Raw genomic sequence first — 18,355 nt, forward strand, 5'->3', positions numbered from 1 at the left:
GACATGGATTGAAAATTGGCTGGCTGACAGGAAACAAAGAGTAGCGATTAATGGGTCCCTTTCGGAATGGTAGGTGGTGACCAGTGGGGTACCGTAGGGTTCAGTGCTGGGACCGCAGCTGTTTACTATATATATATTAATCATTTAGTTGAGGGAATTAAAAATAACATTAGCAAATTTGCTGATGACACAAAGCTGGGTGGCAGTGTGAAATGTGAGGAGGATGTTATGAGAATGCAGGGTGACTTGGACAGGCTGGGTGATTGGACAGATGCATGGCAGATGCAGTTTAATGTGGATATATGTGAGGTTATCCACTTTGGTGGTAGAACAGGAAGGCAGATTATTATCTAAATGGAATCAAGCTAGGAAAAGGGGAAGTACAATGAGATCTAGGTGTCCTTGTTCATCAGTCACTGAAAGTAAGCATGCAGGTACAGCAGGCAGTGAAGAAAGCTAATGGCATGCTGGCCTTGATAACAAGGGGAATTGAGTATAAGAGCAAAGAGGTCCTTCTGCAGCTGTACAGGGCCCTGGTGAGACCACACCTGGAGTACTGTGTGCAGTTTTGGTCTCCAAATTTGAGCAAGGACATTCTTGCTATTGAGGGAGTGCAGCGTAGGTTCACAAGGTTAATTTCTGGGATGGCGGGACTGTCAGATGTCGAAAGATTGGAGCGACTGGGCCTGTATACTCTGGAATTTAGAAGCCTGAGAGGAGATCTTATTGAAACATATAAGATTATTAAGGGATTGGACACGCTGGAGGCAGGAAGCATGTTCCCGCTGATGGGTGAGTCCAGAACCAGAGGCCACAGTTTAAGAATTAGGGTAGGCCATTTAGAACGGAGTTGAGGACAAACATTTTCACCCAGGGAGTGGTGGATATATGGAATGCTCTGACCCAGAAGGCTGTGGAGGCCAAGTCTCTAGATTCTTTCAGAAAAGAGATGGATAGAGCTCTTAAAGGTAGCGGAATCAAAGGTTATGGGGATAAGGCAGGAACTGGATACTGATAGTGGATGATCAGCCATGATCACAGTGAATGGCGGTGCTGGCTCAAAGGGCCGAATGGCCCACTCCTGCACCTATTGTCTATTGTCTAATATAGGAGGAATGCAGCAGCTGACAGTTCTAAGGCGGATGTCAATCGTTATTTTCTTGTTTGTTAGGATGTTTCTCCTTTCTGTAATTGCTGTTCTTGCCTTTGCTATTCTTGCTTTTATGTCTGTTTCGCATTTGCCATCAGATGTTACCCATGATCCAAGGTAATTGAAGTTGTGAATTTGTTTCAGGATTTTATTTCCCAATACGATCCTACAGTTTGGGATATCAGGTTTCTTTGATATTACCATTACCTCAGTTTTCTTTTTCTTTCAGGTTAGGCCAAGTCTTTCGCTCTCTGTGTTGATGGTAGATACTAGTTTCTGTAAATTTACTTCACTGTTTGCTATCAGTACTGAGCGGAGGTTGTTGATATTGTATCCTCCTATGCTTATTCCAGGTAGGTCTTGTATGATTCTCATGATGTTTTCACTGTACAGGGAGAACAGGTCTGGTGATAGAACACAACCCTGTCTGACTCCTCGCTTTATTGGCTGATATTCACCAATCTTGTTGTCTATCTGTATGGCTGCATTTTGTGCCAGTAGAGATTCCTGATTATTCTTAGATTTTTTCCGTCGATATTAATATATTTCAGCATTTTCATGATGCCCTAGTGTTTCACTGTGTGAAAGGCTTTTGTGTAGTCAATGAAACAGAAGTATAGGTCTTGTTGTACTTCTATTGATCTTTCGATAATATTCCTGAGAGTATAAGTGGTGTTTGATGTTCCCTTGCCTTCAACAAATCTGCACTGTTCTTCACTGATCTCTGGTTTAATTTTGTTTCTTATTCTGAGCATGATGATTCTAAGTAGAATTTTTGTGAGGTGGCTCATTAAACTAATTGTTCTGTGATGTCCACACTCTGTTGCACCTGGTTTCTTTGGCAGTGCAATGAACATTGTCTTTAAAAGATCTTCTGATACTTTGCCACTGTTGTATATTCTATTCAATAAGGTTGTTAATTTCTCTGCACCAAAATCTTCCACCGCTTCATACAGTTCAACCAGAACGTTATCTGGTCCCGATGATTTCTCCTTTCACATTTTCTTCATAGCATGTACCACTTCTTCTTTCAGTATTGGCAATAACAGTGGTATGTAACCGATCCTTTATTAGCAATTAGCAAACATACAATCGCGAAGCAATGGAACTGAAGTGTCGCCAAGTGTCAGTTCAGCGTATTTGAATGGATCATAATAAAAGATATGAGATCGGTCAGTTCCCAGCTGTGTACCGCATGGAACACAGCACAAATATGTAACTGTTTACCAAACCCCAACTGATGTGACTAGTTAGCATAAAAACATCATAAATACACAACGCAAAATACAATGCAGATAGAGAACAGATACATGGCTCCTACAGAGAGGTTCAGTTCTGATAAGGGTCTTCCTCCTGAAATATTAACACACTCTCTGTCTTGTTGAATAATTACAGCATTTTGTTTTATTTTTTTTTAAGATTTTTTGCCAAATGCAGTTTTGGATATATGGCGCCTGCATTGTGTTTAACAAGATGCCATATAACTATCTGATAAAAAAAAACAGGTGATATGCTCAAAGAAATCTTGATCAGAGTTCAAGTGATAATTATGGTCTTAAATTCATGCCAGAGAAACTGTAACGGTTTAGCACAAGATGTCGTGATGCTGTGGGTGGGATTGCATTGTTAGGGATGTCAGAGTGTTTCTATGTAGAATCAAATCATATATTGCTATAGGTGTTAATACCAGGCGATGTTAAACTGAAAGGAGACGGTGAGAATCAGATGTGACTGAGAAATCTGTATAATTCAGTGATGAGAGGAAGAGATGTCCCATTGGTCAGCAGAAATGTTTCACCCACACTGCTGTAACATTGGTCCACAGCGCCACCAGTGGTAGGAGGTCCAAAACAGTGGGCGCTGTCTGCTCAACCTACCTTGACATTCTGTTGACACATCACTTCTGGTCCAGGACACAAGATTGCTCCCTGAAAGGGATTTGCCTGCAATAAGGCGAGTAGATACCCTGGAGAATCCTGGCCCGGTGTACAATCCATGGAGAGAGTCGAAATGGACATTGTGTGACTGTGGAAAGATGGGCGCAGATGGATCAGGACATGTCGAGGCTTTAGTGGACAGTCCCAAGTTGCTTTGAAGTGTTTGCCTCCGTTTAAAAACAAAATAATGTTCTTCTTTAAACCCCAGTTAATTTTTGACCCTCCTGTTATTTTCTTTTTATTACAGAGCAGCAAAATCTGATCGCACCTGTCCTCAAAATGGGTCAAGGATCGAGCAGTGGAGGTGTTCCAGTGACGTCAACATCGGGAAGGAACACGGGTATGATGGCGAATTATTTTACTTTATAAATACTCTCCTCTTTCTGCATCTGAGTTTAATTCAATATTGGTAATTCACAAAATATTTGTGAAAACTGAGCAGGGAGATGAGAGAGAGAGTTAACATCTCTGGGGAAACACAGTCACACGTGGAAGGAGTACATTTACCGTCTGCTCCTGCTCCTCTAACAGATTGTGATGGACATTAAAATAGCGAGTTACTCCAGAAAACAAGACATTCTGCAGATGCTGAAAGTTTCGGGCAACACAAAGACACACAAAAGATGGGCAGAACTCATCAGGTCAGGCAGCATCCATGGAGAGGATAAATATTTCATGTTTTGGATCAAGACCACAAGGAATAGAAAGTAATGTGGCAATATCTGGAATTTTTGTCCCCTTCATTTCCAGTCCAAATGAAGGGCCTTGACCCGAAATGTTGATCGTTTATTCTCCTCCATAGATGCTGCCTGACATGCTGAGTACCTCCAGCATTTTGCAAGATATACCAGAGATTTGCCGAGGAAGGGAATGGCCAGGCGGGCAGACAGTAACACAGAGCAAAGTGGTGGTGATGGGCAGTACCAGGAGAGTGATGGTGATGGGTGAACATATTCTCAGCAATAAACACAGTCCTTTCCAAACAGGGAGATATAATCCTGGGACCAAGAAAGTTCAACAGATTGAACTAAACCCCCTCCTACACCCCCGATGCTCAAACCTCCAGGCCACATCCATTCTCCTCATCCCCAGTCCCACGCCTGTCTCCCCCACCCCGCACCATATACATCTCGGATTGTGTTCCATGACCTCATGCACCAATTTTAGTTTTCTGAGAGAAAGTTGCTGTCTAGTGGGACGTTGGTAATTTATTCAACTGTTTCCCCATTTTCCTTCACATGTCCGAGCTCAGTGATCACCGAGCTCCTGGCAGGCTGGAACGATTTCCAGCTGCTGCAGTTGACGGATTTCTACCGGGACAGGCTGGAGCAGGCGATGGAAGGAGGGGTGCACGGAGTGAGCCTGGCGTTAACGGCCGAGAATCAGTTCAGTGGAGAGGAACATCGGGTGAGTGGGAGGGAGAATGGGTTTGAATTTTCACACATCACAGGACTGATAGGTGGTGTCGGAACTCTGACTCATCGGATATTAAATTAGATAAAAGAACAACTGGGGAATAAATGCTGTACATACAATCACAAACATGTGACTCTGAACCGGTGATAGAATGGTGTGAAAAGACCCCACAGACTGGTGGGTGGCTGCTCAGTGTTCAGAGTGAGTTGAGCAGGTAACAGTTCTGTGGGATTACAGTATTAAATAGAATTATAACAGGAGGTTTCGGTTTGGGAAGACCGTGCAGCGTGACGGCAGGATGTCAGTGAGAACCGGGGCATCATCAGTGCTTGCCGCAGGAGCTGGAGTGTGTTCTGTTCTGGGTGGAGATGATTGTGTTACAATCTGTAACTGCAAACAGTGTGGATCGGGGTATACTGTCATGTTGTAATGTTTAATCACTGAATAAAACCCCACCGGAAAAGGCAAAGGAAAGGTATTAGGTGTCAGCCGGCAATCCGCTGTCATGTTGGACACTGGCGGACTGAGCAGATGAATCACATCATCCTTTTCTGCATCTTCTCTGCAACTGCTCACCGTTATAAAAACTCTCCTGTTTTCTTTTTAACTGTGATTCTTTTTTTCTGATTTTCTGATTTCTGTTTCCATCGTCAAATCCGGTGAGGAATTCTTTTTCGATTTGGAGCCACGTCAATGAAGCGGTCACAGACCAGCCAGGATCTCATTGACTGGTGGACCAGGTTCACGGTGAATGTTCCTCCGTGTGCTCTGCACTCAGAATGTACAGTCCGTGTCCAGACAGGATCAGCACCCATCCGGGTGACTGCTCAGTGTGATCCCGTTACAGAGCACATCATTTACTTCTAATTCTCTGTGTGAATCTGTCAGTCTCCAATATGTTCACTGTTACTCTTCACAGAAAATCTCTGATCTCGCTGATAAGGGAGAGCGGGCGGACAGTTCTAAACTCCTCCTGAGCCTGGTGATGGAGAAAGGCTCCCGCGCCCGGAGGGTGATGTGGGAAACCTTTGTGAAAATGCGGATTGGTGTCCCAAAGTTGGACAAAATACTGAAAGAAATACAGGAATATGGTGAGATAATATCAGAGATTAATTTAAATTTAGATTGAACACAGAACACTACTATCACTTCCTCAATTTGTTTAACTTCAAACAGGTTGTGAACCCTCCCATCGATCAAATCCCACTCAGGGTTTGCTGACGGTTCTCAGGGAGTTGAAAGGTAAGTGAACGTGCATTGAACATCGCAGAGTATAACACGGGAATAAGCCATTAGGCATATCATACTGTGCCGAACCAGCTCAGAAGTAAATCAAACATGCCCAAACTCTAATCTCTCCTTCCCACACCATGTCCATATGCCTCCATCTTTTTACATCCATGTGTCTCTCCACAAGTCTCTTAAAAGCCTCTGAGAATCTGCCTCTGCCGCCTTACCAGGCAGTGCGTTCCAGGCATCCACGACTCTGATTTTAAAAAAAAAACTATCCCTCACATCCCCCTTAAACCAACCCCCTCTCACCTTCACTGCATGCCCTCTAGTAATAGACATTTCAACACCAGGAGACTGATTATCTCTGTCCACTCTGTCTAAGCCTCTCATAAAAATGTCAATCTGTGTCAGATCCCTCAGCCTCTGATGATCCAGAGAAAATAATCTAATTTTATCCAGCCTCTGATGATAGCACATGCTCTCTGAACCAGGCAGCATCCTGGTGAACCTCTTCTGCTCCCTCTCTAAAGCCTGAACATCCCTCCGGTAGAGGGACGATTGGAACGGTACGGAATGGCCCAGATGTAGCCGAAGCAGAGTTTATAAAGTTGAAACTTAACCTCTGTTTCCACCAATGGTTGTAATTTGTGGAGGGCGGTTAAGTAGTTGAGCCACAAGGATCTGACCTGGTAAATTGTTGGCACTGTGACAGAGAACACAGTGAGACACAGGGAAATATGTTTGCTAGAGGGAGAGTTTTCAAAGGACACTTTGAGAAAAGAAGCAGAGAGCTGGCGAGTTTGAGGAAAGCGGTCACAACACTCTAGGGTCTGCAACTACAGATCTCTCCACAGGTGTCTGCGTGGAGAAGGGTGTGATCTGGAGAATGAAAAAATAAACTTATATTTCTTCACACCAGAAAATCAAAACCTTCTCTTTCCAGCCACTGTCCCCTCCTGAACAGCCTCATCGTTGACTTTTTTCTAAACTCCCCCAGTTCCTGTGGACTATCTTTTCTTAGAGTTGGGCGTCCACTGAAGTTCCAGTCACAGAATAGTAATAATAGCATCACTTTAATTAGAAAAGCAGGTAACATCCCAACCGGTCTGTTCAACCACAGAGCAGCATATGAACACTGCTGTGTTCACATCTGCACTCCCTAGTGCAAACTCTGCTACAGTGTTAGAGAGGGTGAGATTGGGGGACATATTCCTCAGCTCAGTCCACAGAAGCTGAAATTCCTGTCTGCCGGCGTTGTGTGATGGACACTGTGGAAGGGTGAGAGATGGGAATTTGGACAGGGAAACCGAGAGTTGTGGGATCGTGCAAAGGACTGAAAATATCTATAAATAATATTGCAGTTAGTTAAATTGTGACCGTCTGGATGGGAAGCTCACTACATCCATAAACCCATCATGTCTGTAAATATGGAGCCCGGGGCAGTGCATGGGCTCAGAGATTGTAAGGCGTCATCATCGCAGACTGAGTTGGATCACTCAACTGGACATTGAACAGAGGAGAGAGTGTAGGAAAGACAGATATCACAAAACTTACTAATATTGCATCAGCCCATGTTTTATCTGATTATTCTAAACTCTTAACAGAAATATAAGGAATCTCGGCCAGAACCCTGGTTCAGTCTCTTTCATTTACAAGAACAAATCCCGAAGATGATAATTTAAATATAGGACCAGAGTTAGACGAATCAGGAAGTTTCCAAACTACTCACTTCGCCTTCACCTCTGTTAATGCTATTCCAGACCACATCCGGTCAATGAAACCCCTCAGTTTCCCTGCACCATGGGTTTAGTAAATCGCTACAAGCTTGTTCGTCACCATTCCTCATATTGCTTGCCGAGGGAACAGACACGACAGTGAAATTCCCACACTCATTTCTGAATAGGAAACAGATAGACTCGCTGATTATTGAAGAACATCATTTATACCATTGTCACATACTCTAAGGTAAATATGTCCACAATCAGTTTTCCTGCGCTTCCTAGCACAGCGAATACATTGAATGGAGACCCCACACATACCTGACAGCGTCCTAACACACTGTGAGACCCCACACACGCCTGACAGACTGTGAGACCCCCAAAACCACTGACAGCGTCCTGACACACTGGGAGATCCCCACACACCCTGTTAGGATCCTGACACACTGTGAGACCCCACACACCCCTGGAAGGGTCCTGACCCACTGTGAGACCCCACACACTTCTGATAGAGTCCTGACACACTGTGAGACCCCAGACACCCCTGACAGGGTCCTGACACACTGTGAGATCCCCACACACCCTGTTAGGATCCTGACACACTGTGAGACCCCAGACACCCCTGATAGGGTCCTGACACACTGTGAGATCCCCACACACCCTGTTAGGATCCTGACACACTGTGAGACCCCACACACCCCTGGAAGGGTCCTCACACACTGTGAGACCCCACATGTCCCTGACAGGGTCCTCACACACTGTGAGATCAGATCTTATCAGGGAGATTAATGTAAATGAACCCTTAGGAGGCAGCGAGGGACTGCATAAAAGAAAAAAGAAATGCAATGTAATCTAGGAAAAGTGAGTGGGAAGTTAATTGATTGGGAAGCTTTTAAAATGTAACAAAAGCAACAGAAAAGCATAAAGAAGGGATGAAGGCAAAAAAAAAAATTATAGGCCAACAGACAGAAAATGATGCAGAACCTCAGCAGACCAGGCAGCCTCCATGGAGAAAGTACAGTCGACGTTTCGGGCCGAGAACTTTCGGTGGGACTGGAGAGATAACGCTGAGGAGTAGGTTTGAAAGGTGGAAGGCGGGAGGGGAGAGAGAAACGTCAGGTGATAGGTGAAACTTGGAGCGGGAGGGATGAGCATCGAGCTAGGAAGTTGGTTAGTGAAAGAGACCGAAGGCCATGGAAGAATGGAAAAAATGGGGGGAGAGAGCACCAGATGGAGGTGTAGATGATCTCGGTATGGCCTCCTGTATAGCAGTGAGACCCGACGTAGATTGGAAAACCGTTTCGCTGAGTATCTACGCTCTCCCAGTGGCCTGCCATTTTATTTCCGATACGTCAGTCCATGGCCTCCTGCAAAGTCGGAATAAGGCCACACTCAGGTTGGAGGAACAACAGCTTATATTCCGTTTGAGTAGCCTCCAACCTGATGGCACGAATATCGATTTATCAAACATCCAGTAAAGCTTCCCCTCCGCCTTCACCGTTCCCCATGTCCTTGTACTTTCTTCATGCTATCTCCTTGCTTGTCCATTGCTTCCTTCTGGTGCACCCCCTGCACCTTTATCTTTCTTCCAGGGCCTTCTGTCTCTATCAAGAATCAACATCCTAGCTCTTTGCTTCATCCCTCCCCCTCCAAGTTTCATCTATCTCCTGGCATTTCTCTCTCCATCCGCTCCCTCATCTTTCAAATCTACTCCTCAGCTTTTTGTCTCCAGTCCTGCCGAAGGATCTCGGCCCGAAACATCAACTGTTCCACAGACACTGCCTGCCCTGCTGAGTTACTCAAGCATTTTACGTGTGTTGCTTGGATTTCCAGAATCTGCAGATATTCTCTTGTTTGTGAAATTATAGGCCAGTTAGCCTAACCTAAGTGATTGGGAAACTGTTAGAGCCTATAAATTTTAAATTACTATGATTGCACATTGCACATTTATATGGAGACGTAACATATAGATTTTTATTCCTCATGTATGTGAAGGATGTAAGAAATAAAGTCAATTCAATTCAATTATTAATGTTCAGGTTTCCATGTATTTGGAGCCTAGTGATAACATAAGTCAAAGTCAGCATAGTTTATATTAAGGAAAATCTTGCTTTACTAATTTTCTAGAGTTCATTGAGTATTTTCCAAGCAGGGTGGACAAAGGCGAGGCAGTGGATGTCATTTACTTGGATTTTCAGAAGGCGTTTGATGTGTTGCCATACATGAGGCTGCTTAACAAGATAAAATCTGATGGTGCTGCAGGGAAAGTTACTGGCATGGATAGAGCCATGGCCGGTGGGTAGGAGGCAGGGAGTGAGAATAAAGGGAATCTTTTCAGTTTGTCTGCCGGTGACTGGTGGTTTTCCTCAGGGTCAGTATTGGCGCCGCTACTTTTCACATTGTTTGTCAATGATTTAGATAATGGAATTGATGGCTTTGTGGCCAAGTTTACGGATGATACAAAGATAGGTGAAGGGGTAGGAGGTGCTGAGGAAGCAATGCGATTGCAGCAAGACTTGGAGAAAGGAACAATAGTGCGGACTGTTATCTCAATAAGGAGAATGTTTAAACATCCGAGGTTAACGTGGCATCATGCTGGCACCAACGTTGTGAGCCGAAGGGCATATTCCTGTGTTGTTCTGTGTTCTATGCAGGTCCCGTGACGGCTGAAATCCTGTAACACCTGCTACCGCAATTCATCGGTCTCTGCTCTCTTCTTCACCACCCGACCTGTAATCGGCATGGTTTTCAAACTTGTACTTCAAGTCATAGACCAGTAGCATCTCCTCTTTCTCCGCTTTCCACAGACGTTGTCTGACCTGTACTCACATCTACACTCACGTCCTCCTACAGCTGTGCTGCAGAGGGCAGGTCAATATGCTGCATAACTGTGGCGGACTGGAAGGGTCTACAACGGGTAGGGTAGTCAAAACCGCCAAACGCATCACCAGCACCCCCAGACTACCTTCCATCAGGGACGTATATACAGGAGGGCTCCGGAAAAGGGCCAGCAGCATCAGGAAGGATCCCACCTATCCTGCCTGTGGGCTGTTTGCCCCTCTCCCATGAGGGAGGAAGTGACGTATCATCCACAGCAGGACCACCAGACTCAAAATTAAGTCAAGTCACTTTTTATTGTCATTTCGACCACGACTGCTGGTACAGTACACAGTAAAAACAAGACAACGTTTTTCGGGACCATGGTGTACATGACCAATACAAAAACTACACTGAACTACGTAAAAAAAAAACAACACAAAACTACACTAGACTACAGACATACACAGGACTGCATAAAGTGCACAAAACAGTGCAGGCATTACAATATATAATAAACAAGACAGTAGGCACAGTAGAGGGAAGCACGTTGGTGTCGGTCCAGGTTCCGGGTATTGAGGAGTCTGATGGCTTGGGGGAAGAAACTGTTATATAGTCTGGTCGTGAGAGCCCGAATGCTTCGGTGCCTTTTTCCAGATGGCAGGAGGGAGAAGAGTTTGTATGATGGATGTGTGGGGTCCTTCATAATGCTGTCAGCTTTACGGATACAGCGTGTGGTGTAAGTGTCCGTAATGGCAGGAAGAGAGACCCCGATGATCTTCTCAGCTGACCTCACTATCCGCTGCAGAGTCTTGCGATCCCAGACGGTGCAATTTCCGAACCAGGCAGTGATGCAGCTGCTCAGGATGCTCTCAATACAACCTCTGTAGAATGTGGTGAGGATGGGGGGTGGGAGATGGACTTTTCACAGCCTTCGCAGAAAGTAGACACGCTTTGGGCTTTCTTTGCTGTGGAGCTAGTGTTGAGGGACCAGGTGAGATTCTCCGCCAGGTGAGCACCAAGAAATTTGGTGCTCTTAACGATCTCTACGAGGATGTCGCCGATGCTCAACGGAGAGTGGTCGTTCCGTGTCCTCCTGAAGTCAACAACAATGTTTTGTTTTGTGCACGTTCAGAGTCAGGTTGTTGGCTCTGCGCTGGTCCGTTAGCCGCTGCACCTCCTCTCTGTATGCTGACTCATCGTTCTTGCTGATGAGACCCACCACGGTCGTGTCATAAGCGAACTTGACGATGTGGTTCGAGCTGTGTGTTGCAGCACAGTCGTGGGTCAGCAGAGTAAACAGCAGTGGACTGAGCACACGACCCTGGGGGCCCCCGTGCTCAGTGTTAAGGTGTTGGAGATGCTGCTTCCAATCCGGACTGACTGAGGTCTCCCAGTCAGGAAGTCTAGGATCCAGTGTATCCAATCAGTTACTTCCTCAAGCAGTAAGACTGATCAACACTTCCAATGACTAAACCACCCCTCCACAACTAACAATCCCACCCCACCACCAGCACTATTTTAAAATATTCTGTCACAACCACCCGAGGTCAGAGTGACTCTTGTATCGTTTGTATTTATATTTATTGTGTTTTCCGTTGCTTTCTTTATCTGAGTTTTTATGCTACATCAGATCCAGAATAACAATTATTTATTTCTCTTTTACATTTTTGTATATTGAATCTTAAATCTGTTGAGTATTTGCAACACATACTCTGTAAGAGACACCAGACTCAAACCACTTTCTGGAGGAACTCAGTGAGCTGAGCAGCATCTGTGATGATGGAGTGGGGAAACTGTTTGCGTCTGTGTCAAAATGCTGACTGTCTCAATCTCCTGAACAAGACGTTGATATTTTCTCCCCCAATCACCCACCCACAGTACACATGCTGATCAACAAAGATACTTCTTGGTATTTTGAATCAGTGACAGTGGGAGGGGAGGGGGGAGCTGTGATTCCCCGACCTGTTCTTTTGACAGAATGCCCACTATCCTTTTCTCTGTTCCCATACGCCACATCAACACTGGGCTTTCAAAGTTCTTCCACAGGAACATTGATAGCTGTGGTACTAGTGGGACGATCTCCAGTACGGGACAGTCGGGGGTCAAGAAACTACCAGGGAAATACTCACCTTCACAGCACAATTAATGTGGAAATCTGATGATCTGCTGTTTATTTAGAACATGTCTCTCCTTCCATTTTGGGGTCTGTTAATCGAATTTGCTTCACTGTACGAAAATCTATTGATGAATCCAGTTAATGCAGTAGCTTTGAGCTAACTCTTGTGTGCTTAAATGCTGAGTTCTGAGTTGAGGCATCTGACAGTTTGTCTACTGTCTGTTCCCATGGAAGATGTTCAACAGAAGCACAAGGAGACTCTACGGGCACAAACTGAAACACTGAGAGTGAACACCATCCTGATGACGGAGAAGGTGAAGGTTTTCCAGCTGGTTGATCGATACGCTGAGCTCACGGTCACTTCCACGATGCGAGATCGGACAATGGTGGAACATGAGCTGCTGGCAAGAGGCAGAGACCATCAGGAGTGGAGAGAAAATCATCTCTGCGGAGAGCTGGAAAAAATCCGGATGGATATGTTATTCCACAGCAGCTTTTCCCAGAGTAAATCCAAATCTGGGAGTTCGGCAGCAGTGGCCGGAGTCCCGGGAATTGGGAAAACAACAATGGTACAAAAGATTGTTTATGACTGGGCCACGGGGAAAATATACCAACAATTCCAGTTTGTCTTCAGTTTCAAATTCCGCAACTTAAACTCATTTAACTGCAGAATAAACCTGAGGGAACTGATTCTGGATCAGTATCCTTACTTTGGGAATATCCTGAGAGAGGTCTGGAAGAACCCAAAGGGATTGCTGTTTATATTCGATGGTTTGGATGAATTCAAACACAGAATCGATTTTGCTGACAGTCGTAGAGATACAGAACCCAAGCACCAGTGCCCAGATCCCGAGTGGTGGTGTGAAGTGTCTGACATTGTGTACAGTTTAATCCAGGGCAAGCTGCTCCCAGGGTGTTCAGTGCTGGTGACCACCCGTCCCATTGCATTACATTTACTGGAAAAGGCTGAAATAAGTGTCTGGGCTGAAATCCTGGGATTTGTTGGTGAGGAACGGAAGGAGTATTTCATCAGGCATTTTGAAGATCGGACGGTGGCAGAAGCTGTTTTCAAACACGTGAAGGAGAACGAGATCCTGTACACCATGAGCTACAACCCCTCCTACTGCTGGATCCTCGCTCTGGCACTGGGCCCCTTCTTCACACAAAGAGTCAGGGACCCGCAGCGAGTTCCCAAGACCATCACCCAACTGTACTCCTACTATATTTACAACATCCTGAAAAACCACGGCCGTGAGATTGAGAACCCCCGTGATGTGTTTCTCAGGGTTGGTCAGATGGCCTTCAGAGGAGTGTCCGAGAGGAAGATTGTGTTTACAGATGGAGATTTGAGCAACTACAATCTGCAGCCTTCCCAGTTCCTGTCCGGGTTCCTGATGGAGCTTTTGGTGAGAGAGGATTCTGCCCGGAGCGTGGTGTACACATTCCCACACCTCACCATCCAAGAGTTTGTGGCTGCAGTCGCACAATTCCTGAATCCACATGCCATCGATATCTTGAATTTCCTCACTGAAGCCCACACCATGAGAGATGGGCGATTTGAGGTATTTCTCCGTTTTGTTGCTGGTCTCTCCTCCCCAATGACAGCTCGGAGCCTGGAGAAGTTTCTGGGTTCTTTTTCTCATCAAACAACCTGCCGGGTGATTGACTGGGTGAAGGAGGAGGTTAAACGTCAGAGTGGAAAGACGAGTGAAGCTGGTAAAAGGAGCCTCCTGAACACATTGCACTACCTGTTTGAGTCTCAGAATCGTGGACTGGCTCAGGCCGCACTGGGATCTGTGGAAACACTTTCACTCAGTGGAATGACACTGACCCCAATTGACTGCGCGGTCCTGTCTCATGTCATCGGACTCTGTGATACAATAAAACACCTCGACCTGGAGAACTGTCACATTCAGTGTGAAGGAATCCAGCGGCTGGGACCCGGGCTGCACAAGTGCCAGGAGTTGAGGTAACTTGATTTATCTCTCACTCTGAACAGTGAAATTGTCCCATTGTTTTGTTTCAATGTAAAGGGATTGGGTATGACTGTAGTAAACCAGAGAGTAAAGAATTGTGACAAATGCCCAGGGTATCGATCAGTAAATCCCCAAGGACAGGAGGGTTCTGTGGTTCCTTGTGAAGGGATGTTGGAGACTTCATCAGATCAGTGAACAACGGCCATTGGTTTAATGGTAGTAAATCACAGAAATGGCCGTGTTTCTCGCTGCCTGTGACACGTCCATTGACAATGTTCCTTCTCACTGTTACCAACACCCAGACCGACACTGACTGCAGCAGGTGGGTCAGCGAATCACAACCCCTCCCGGTGAGGGACAGGAGACCATCACTGGACTGTCCCAGTTTTACAACGCCTTCCCGCTGAGGGACAAGAGACCGTTAGTGGACTGTCCCAGCCAGAGGGAGAGAATTTCCTTTGTGAGATTGTCCTCCCTCTGCCCTTCCACGTGTGTGAATGTGCTCACTAACCCCACCACCACCCAATGGTCATGTCCTCTAGCAATTATGGGCCTCATTCAGACCTTCCGCTCACAAGCGATCTACCATTCGTCCTGTGGGATCTCTCTTCCCCATCCTCTTCCTTCTGTGGGAGCTCTCTTTCCCATCCCCCTTCCTCCTGTGGGAACTCTCTTCCCCATTCTCCTTGATCCTGTGGGATCTCTCTTCCCCATCCCACTCCCAGCTGTGGGATCTCTCTTCCCCGTTCCCCTCCCTCCTGTGGGACCTCTCTTCCCCATCCCCCTTCCTCCTGTGGGATCTGTTTTCCCATCTCTTTTCCTCAGATGGGGTCACTTCCACCATCTCCCATCGACACTTTCCCAATTACAGATCTTCCTCACTGTGGAACTTCTGTCCCATCATTCAACCCTGCCCCTCCTGACCCTCTCACATCAGTAACACTTTTCTAACCAGGGTCACACCGACAGACTAAATTACTGACATTCAGTGAATACCCTGGAGCTGGGCAGTGAGGGACATTGACAGTGATGGGAACTCCGATCAGTGATTTACTGAAGGGTTTAATGTTTCCTGAAATATCCGAGTGAGAGAAATTCCCTCAGACCCACAGTTTGAATCACTTTGTTCATCAATTTGTCTGTTTGTGTTTAGACTGAGTGGTAATAAACTGGGAGATTCAGGAGTGAAACTGGTGTCTGCAGCTCTGAGGAACCCGGAGTGTAAAATACAGAAACTGTGGTAAGTACCAGACTGTGGGAGATTGTGTTTACAGTCACTGGGTGTCTGACACTGAACATTAATGTGATCAGTAATAGTGTTACTGATAAACACTGGGATTTGTACCGTCTCCTGTCTCTCTGTGTCCTTCACCCTCACTGTCTCTCATCTCCAGGCTGTGGGATGTCGGTCTCACAGATTCTGGTGTCGAGGATCTCGCCTCCGCTCTCAGTGCCAAACCATCACTGACGGAGCTGTACCTGAGTGATAATAAACTGGGAGATTCAGGAGTGAAACTGGTGTCTGCGGCTCTGAGGAACCCGGAGTGTAAAATACAGAAACTGGGGTAAGTACCAGACTGTGGGAGATTGTGTTTACAGTCACTGGGTGTTTGACACTGAACATTAATGTGATCAATAATTGTGTTACTGATAAACACTGTGGATTTGTACCGTCTCCTGTCTCTCTGTGTCCTTCACCCTCACTCTCTCTCATCTCCAGGCTGAACAATGTCGGTCTCACAGATTCTGTTGCCGAGGATCTCGTCTCCGCTCTCAGTACAAACACATCACTGACGGAGCTGAACCTGGATTGGAACTCACTGACAGACCGATCTGTCCCCGCTCTCCGCGGCCTCATACTGACCCTCCCGAGTCTGGAGCGGATCGGGTGAGTGTTTGTGTTAATGTTCAAAGTGATAAAATATCAGCGGATCCGCGGGTTTTCTGGTGATATTTGTCTGTGAGTGTTGTTGAAACATTAACCCCAGTCCCCTGTTACTGACACTGTTGTGTAAACTGTTTATTTCATCTTTATTCTCCCATCTGTTTCAGGCTGTTGGCGAATGATTTCAGTAGGACCGGGAGGAAGGAACTGAAATCTCTGCAGGAACCCAGAACCGGACTGATAGTGGATCTGTGAACATCTGAGTGTGTGAACATCCCCGCCCGCGGGATGGGGACATTTTGGCCGATTCTCCGCCCTCCCCTTTAACTCCCGCACTTACCTTTAATGGTCGCACTCGGGGTTTAATTTCCAACGCTTCTAACAGAACTGGCTCCAGTCTCGCGCCTTGTGACGTTCGGAGCAGTGACGTATTTCCGCCTGCTGTCCAGCGGCGCTGGTTCAGCCTGATGTTCGTGTTCGAGACTCCCCTACTTGAGACCCTGGGTATTTACACAGACAGGAGGAAACCGGTGTGGCCAGGGCTCAGTCTGGGACACCGGTGTCCCGGGGTGATATTATCCCCAGAGAGAATCATTTTGTTCCATTTGCTGAGGACGGTGCATTTGGCAGTCTGTTAAATTGACAGATCACTCGGCAATGACCCTGGATCTGCAGCGATCTCGGACACGGCCCTGAAGTGTGGTTTTAGAATCATCGATGCAGAGTGATGGAGAGAAACGGGACTGATTATTCAAACCGTCGCTGGTTCTCGTCGGTCGGTCAGTTAATTGTGTGTGACTGTGAGTGAATCGGGAGCAGCTTATTTGTCCCCGCACGTCAGAAGCTCACACATTGTTTAATTTACATTTGTCATGATGAAATCCATAAACCGCTGTAACTTCCTGTCTTGGTGTCGGACTTGAGTTTTATTTGCGGTTTGCTGCCCCCCGCACCCTGTGCACTGCAACAGTGGGTCGGATCTCCTCACACTGACACAGTAGCGTCTCAGCTCCAGGCTGAGGGAGGTCGGACTTGACACACGGGGTCAGACACAGAGTGAAGCTCCCTCCACACCAACCCATCACACAGTCCCGGGGTCAGACAGGGTGAGGAGCTACTGTGATTCAGCTGGGAGAAATCGAGGAAAAACTGCTGTATTAAGGTCGTGAGATGCATTAGAGGTGGTTCGAAATGTCTCTTAGACAAGTGCTGTTTTAGTGTGGATGCCTCGTTTGAAGATTTTCTGCCAGTTTGGACTGGATTTGTTGACGGCTGCTAACTGCGTAGCACTCAGCTGTGGCCGCTGGCAACTCGCCAGGAAGCCGATTCGCTTTAAAAACCAGAGAAAAACGCCGTTATTCCCCCACTAACAGCGGGACAACGTCCTTCCACCTTCATCGCCGTGATTCTCGTTCAGTGTAGGAGCTGAACCATATCTTGAGATGTCTCGAACTCTCATGGCCTGGAAGTTCTGCAGAACCGACGGAGCCTTTCCTGCTGTTGGAACTTCTGGCGCCAAGCCAGTAAGGTACTGTCGAGTGCAAATTTTTTTTTTTCCCGAGCCAGATACTCTCCTCACTGCAGGACTTGATTACCGGCACCGGCGTATATTTCTCGATTCGGACATAGTGCCAACTATGTGCCGGACCGGTCCCCAGGGAGTCGCAGACCTTCGGGGAGTTATGCAAAGGCGGCTGCCTCTCCAGCCTCGGACAGCACCCTGTTTCGGTCGGTGAATGTAAAACGCGGGGTGCAATGTATTTTGCGTCCTGGAGCTACTCTGGAATAGTGTGTGCAGGCCATGGAGGAACTGGGCGGGGGGGAGGGGGGCATGGGGAAAGATCGCATTTTCGCCACCGGGAAAGCGTTCGGGGAGGCAGTGTTTTATTTGGGGAATGATGAGTTGGTGCATCGGGCTCTCAGTGGGGGGATCACGGTGGAAAACATCTTTCTACAGATGGAGCAGGTGACAGCTCCCACGCAACGCATCGGCCTCGGTCACGTTAAGCTTTCATCCCCAACGAGGACCTGCTTCCCCCAAGAGCCCACCTGCGACAAGTAAGGTCAGGGATAACTGCCATCAGACGCAAATTTAAGAAACGCA

The 18,355-nt window shown here is 46.7% G+C and overlaps 3 protein-coding genes across 3 annotated transcripts in view; 2 read left to right on the plus strand and 1 right to left on the minus strand.

Annotated features, from left to right (window-relative positions):
• LOC140208329 (uncharacterized) overlaps positions 1-18,355 on the plus strand; it is a 330,302-nt gene that overhangs the window by 90,579 nt on the left and 221,368 nt on the right. The window lies entirely within an intron of this gene.
• LOC140208336 (uncharacterized) overlaps positions 1-18,355 on the minus strand; it is an 87,877-nt gene that overhangs the window by 46,121 nt on the left and 23,401 nt on the right. The gene's annotated exons all lie outside the window — the stretch shown is intronic.
• LOC140208333 (NACHT, LRR and PYD domains-containing protein 3-like) lies at positions 3,367-17,040 on the plus strand. The gene is given in 9 exon segments (XM_072276929.1): positions 3,367-3,427; positions 4,328-4,494; positions 5,423-5,594; positions 5,680-5,745; positions 12,625-14,359; positions 15,520-15,606; positions 15,761-15,960; positions 15,963-16,254; positions 16,419-17,040. Coding segments are annotated over 9 exon segments (2,868 nt in total). The 3' UTR covers positions 16,507-17,040.

The sequence above is a fragment of the Mobula birostris genome, chromosome 13 (assembly GCF_030028105.1).
Source record: "Mobula birostris isolate sMobBir1 chromosome 13, sMobBir1.hap1, whole genome shotgun sequence".
NCBI lineage: Eukaryota > Metazoa > Chordata > Chondrichthyes > Myliobatiformes > Myliobatidae > Mobula > Mobula birostris.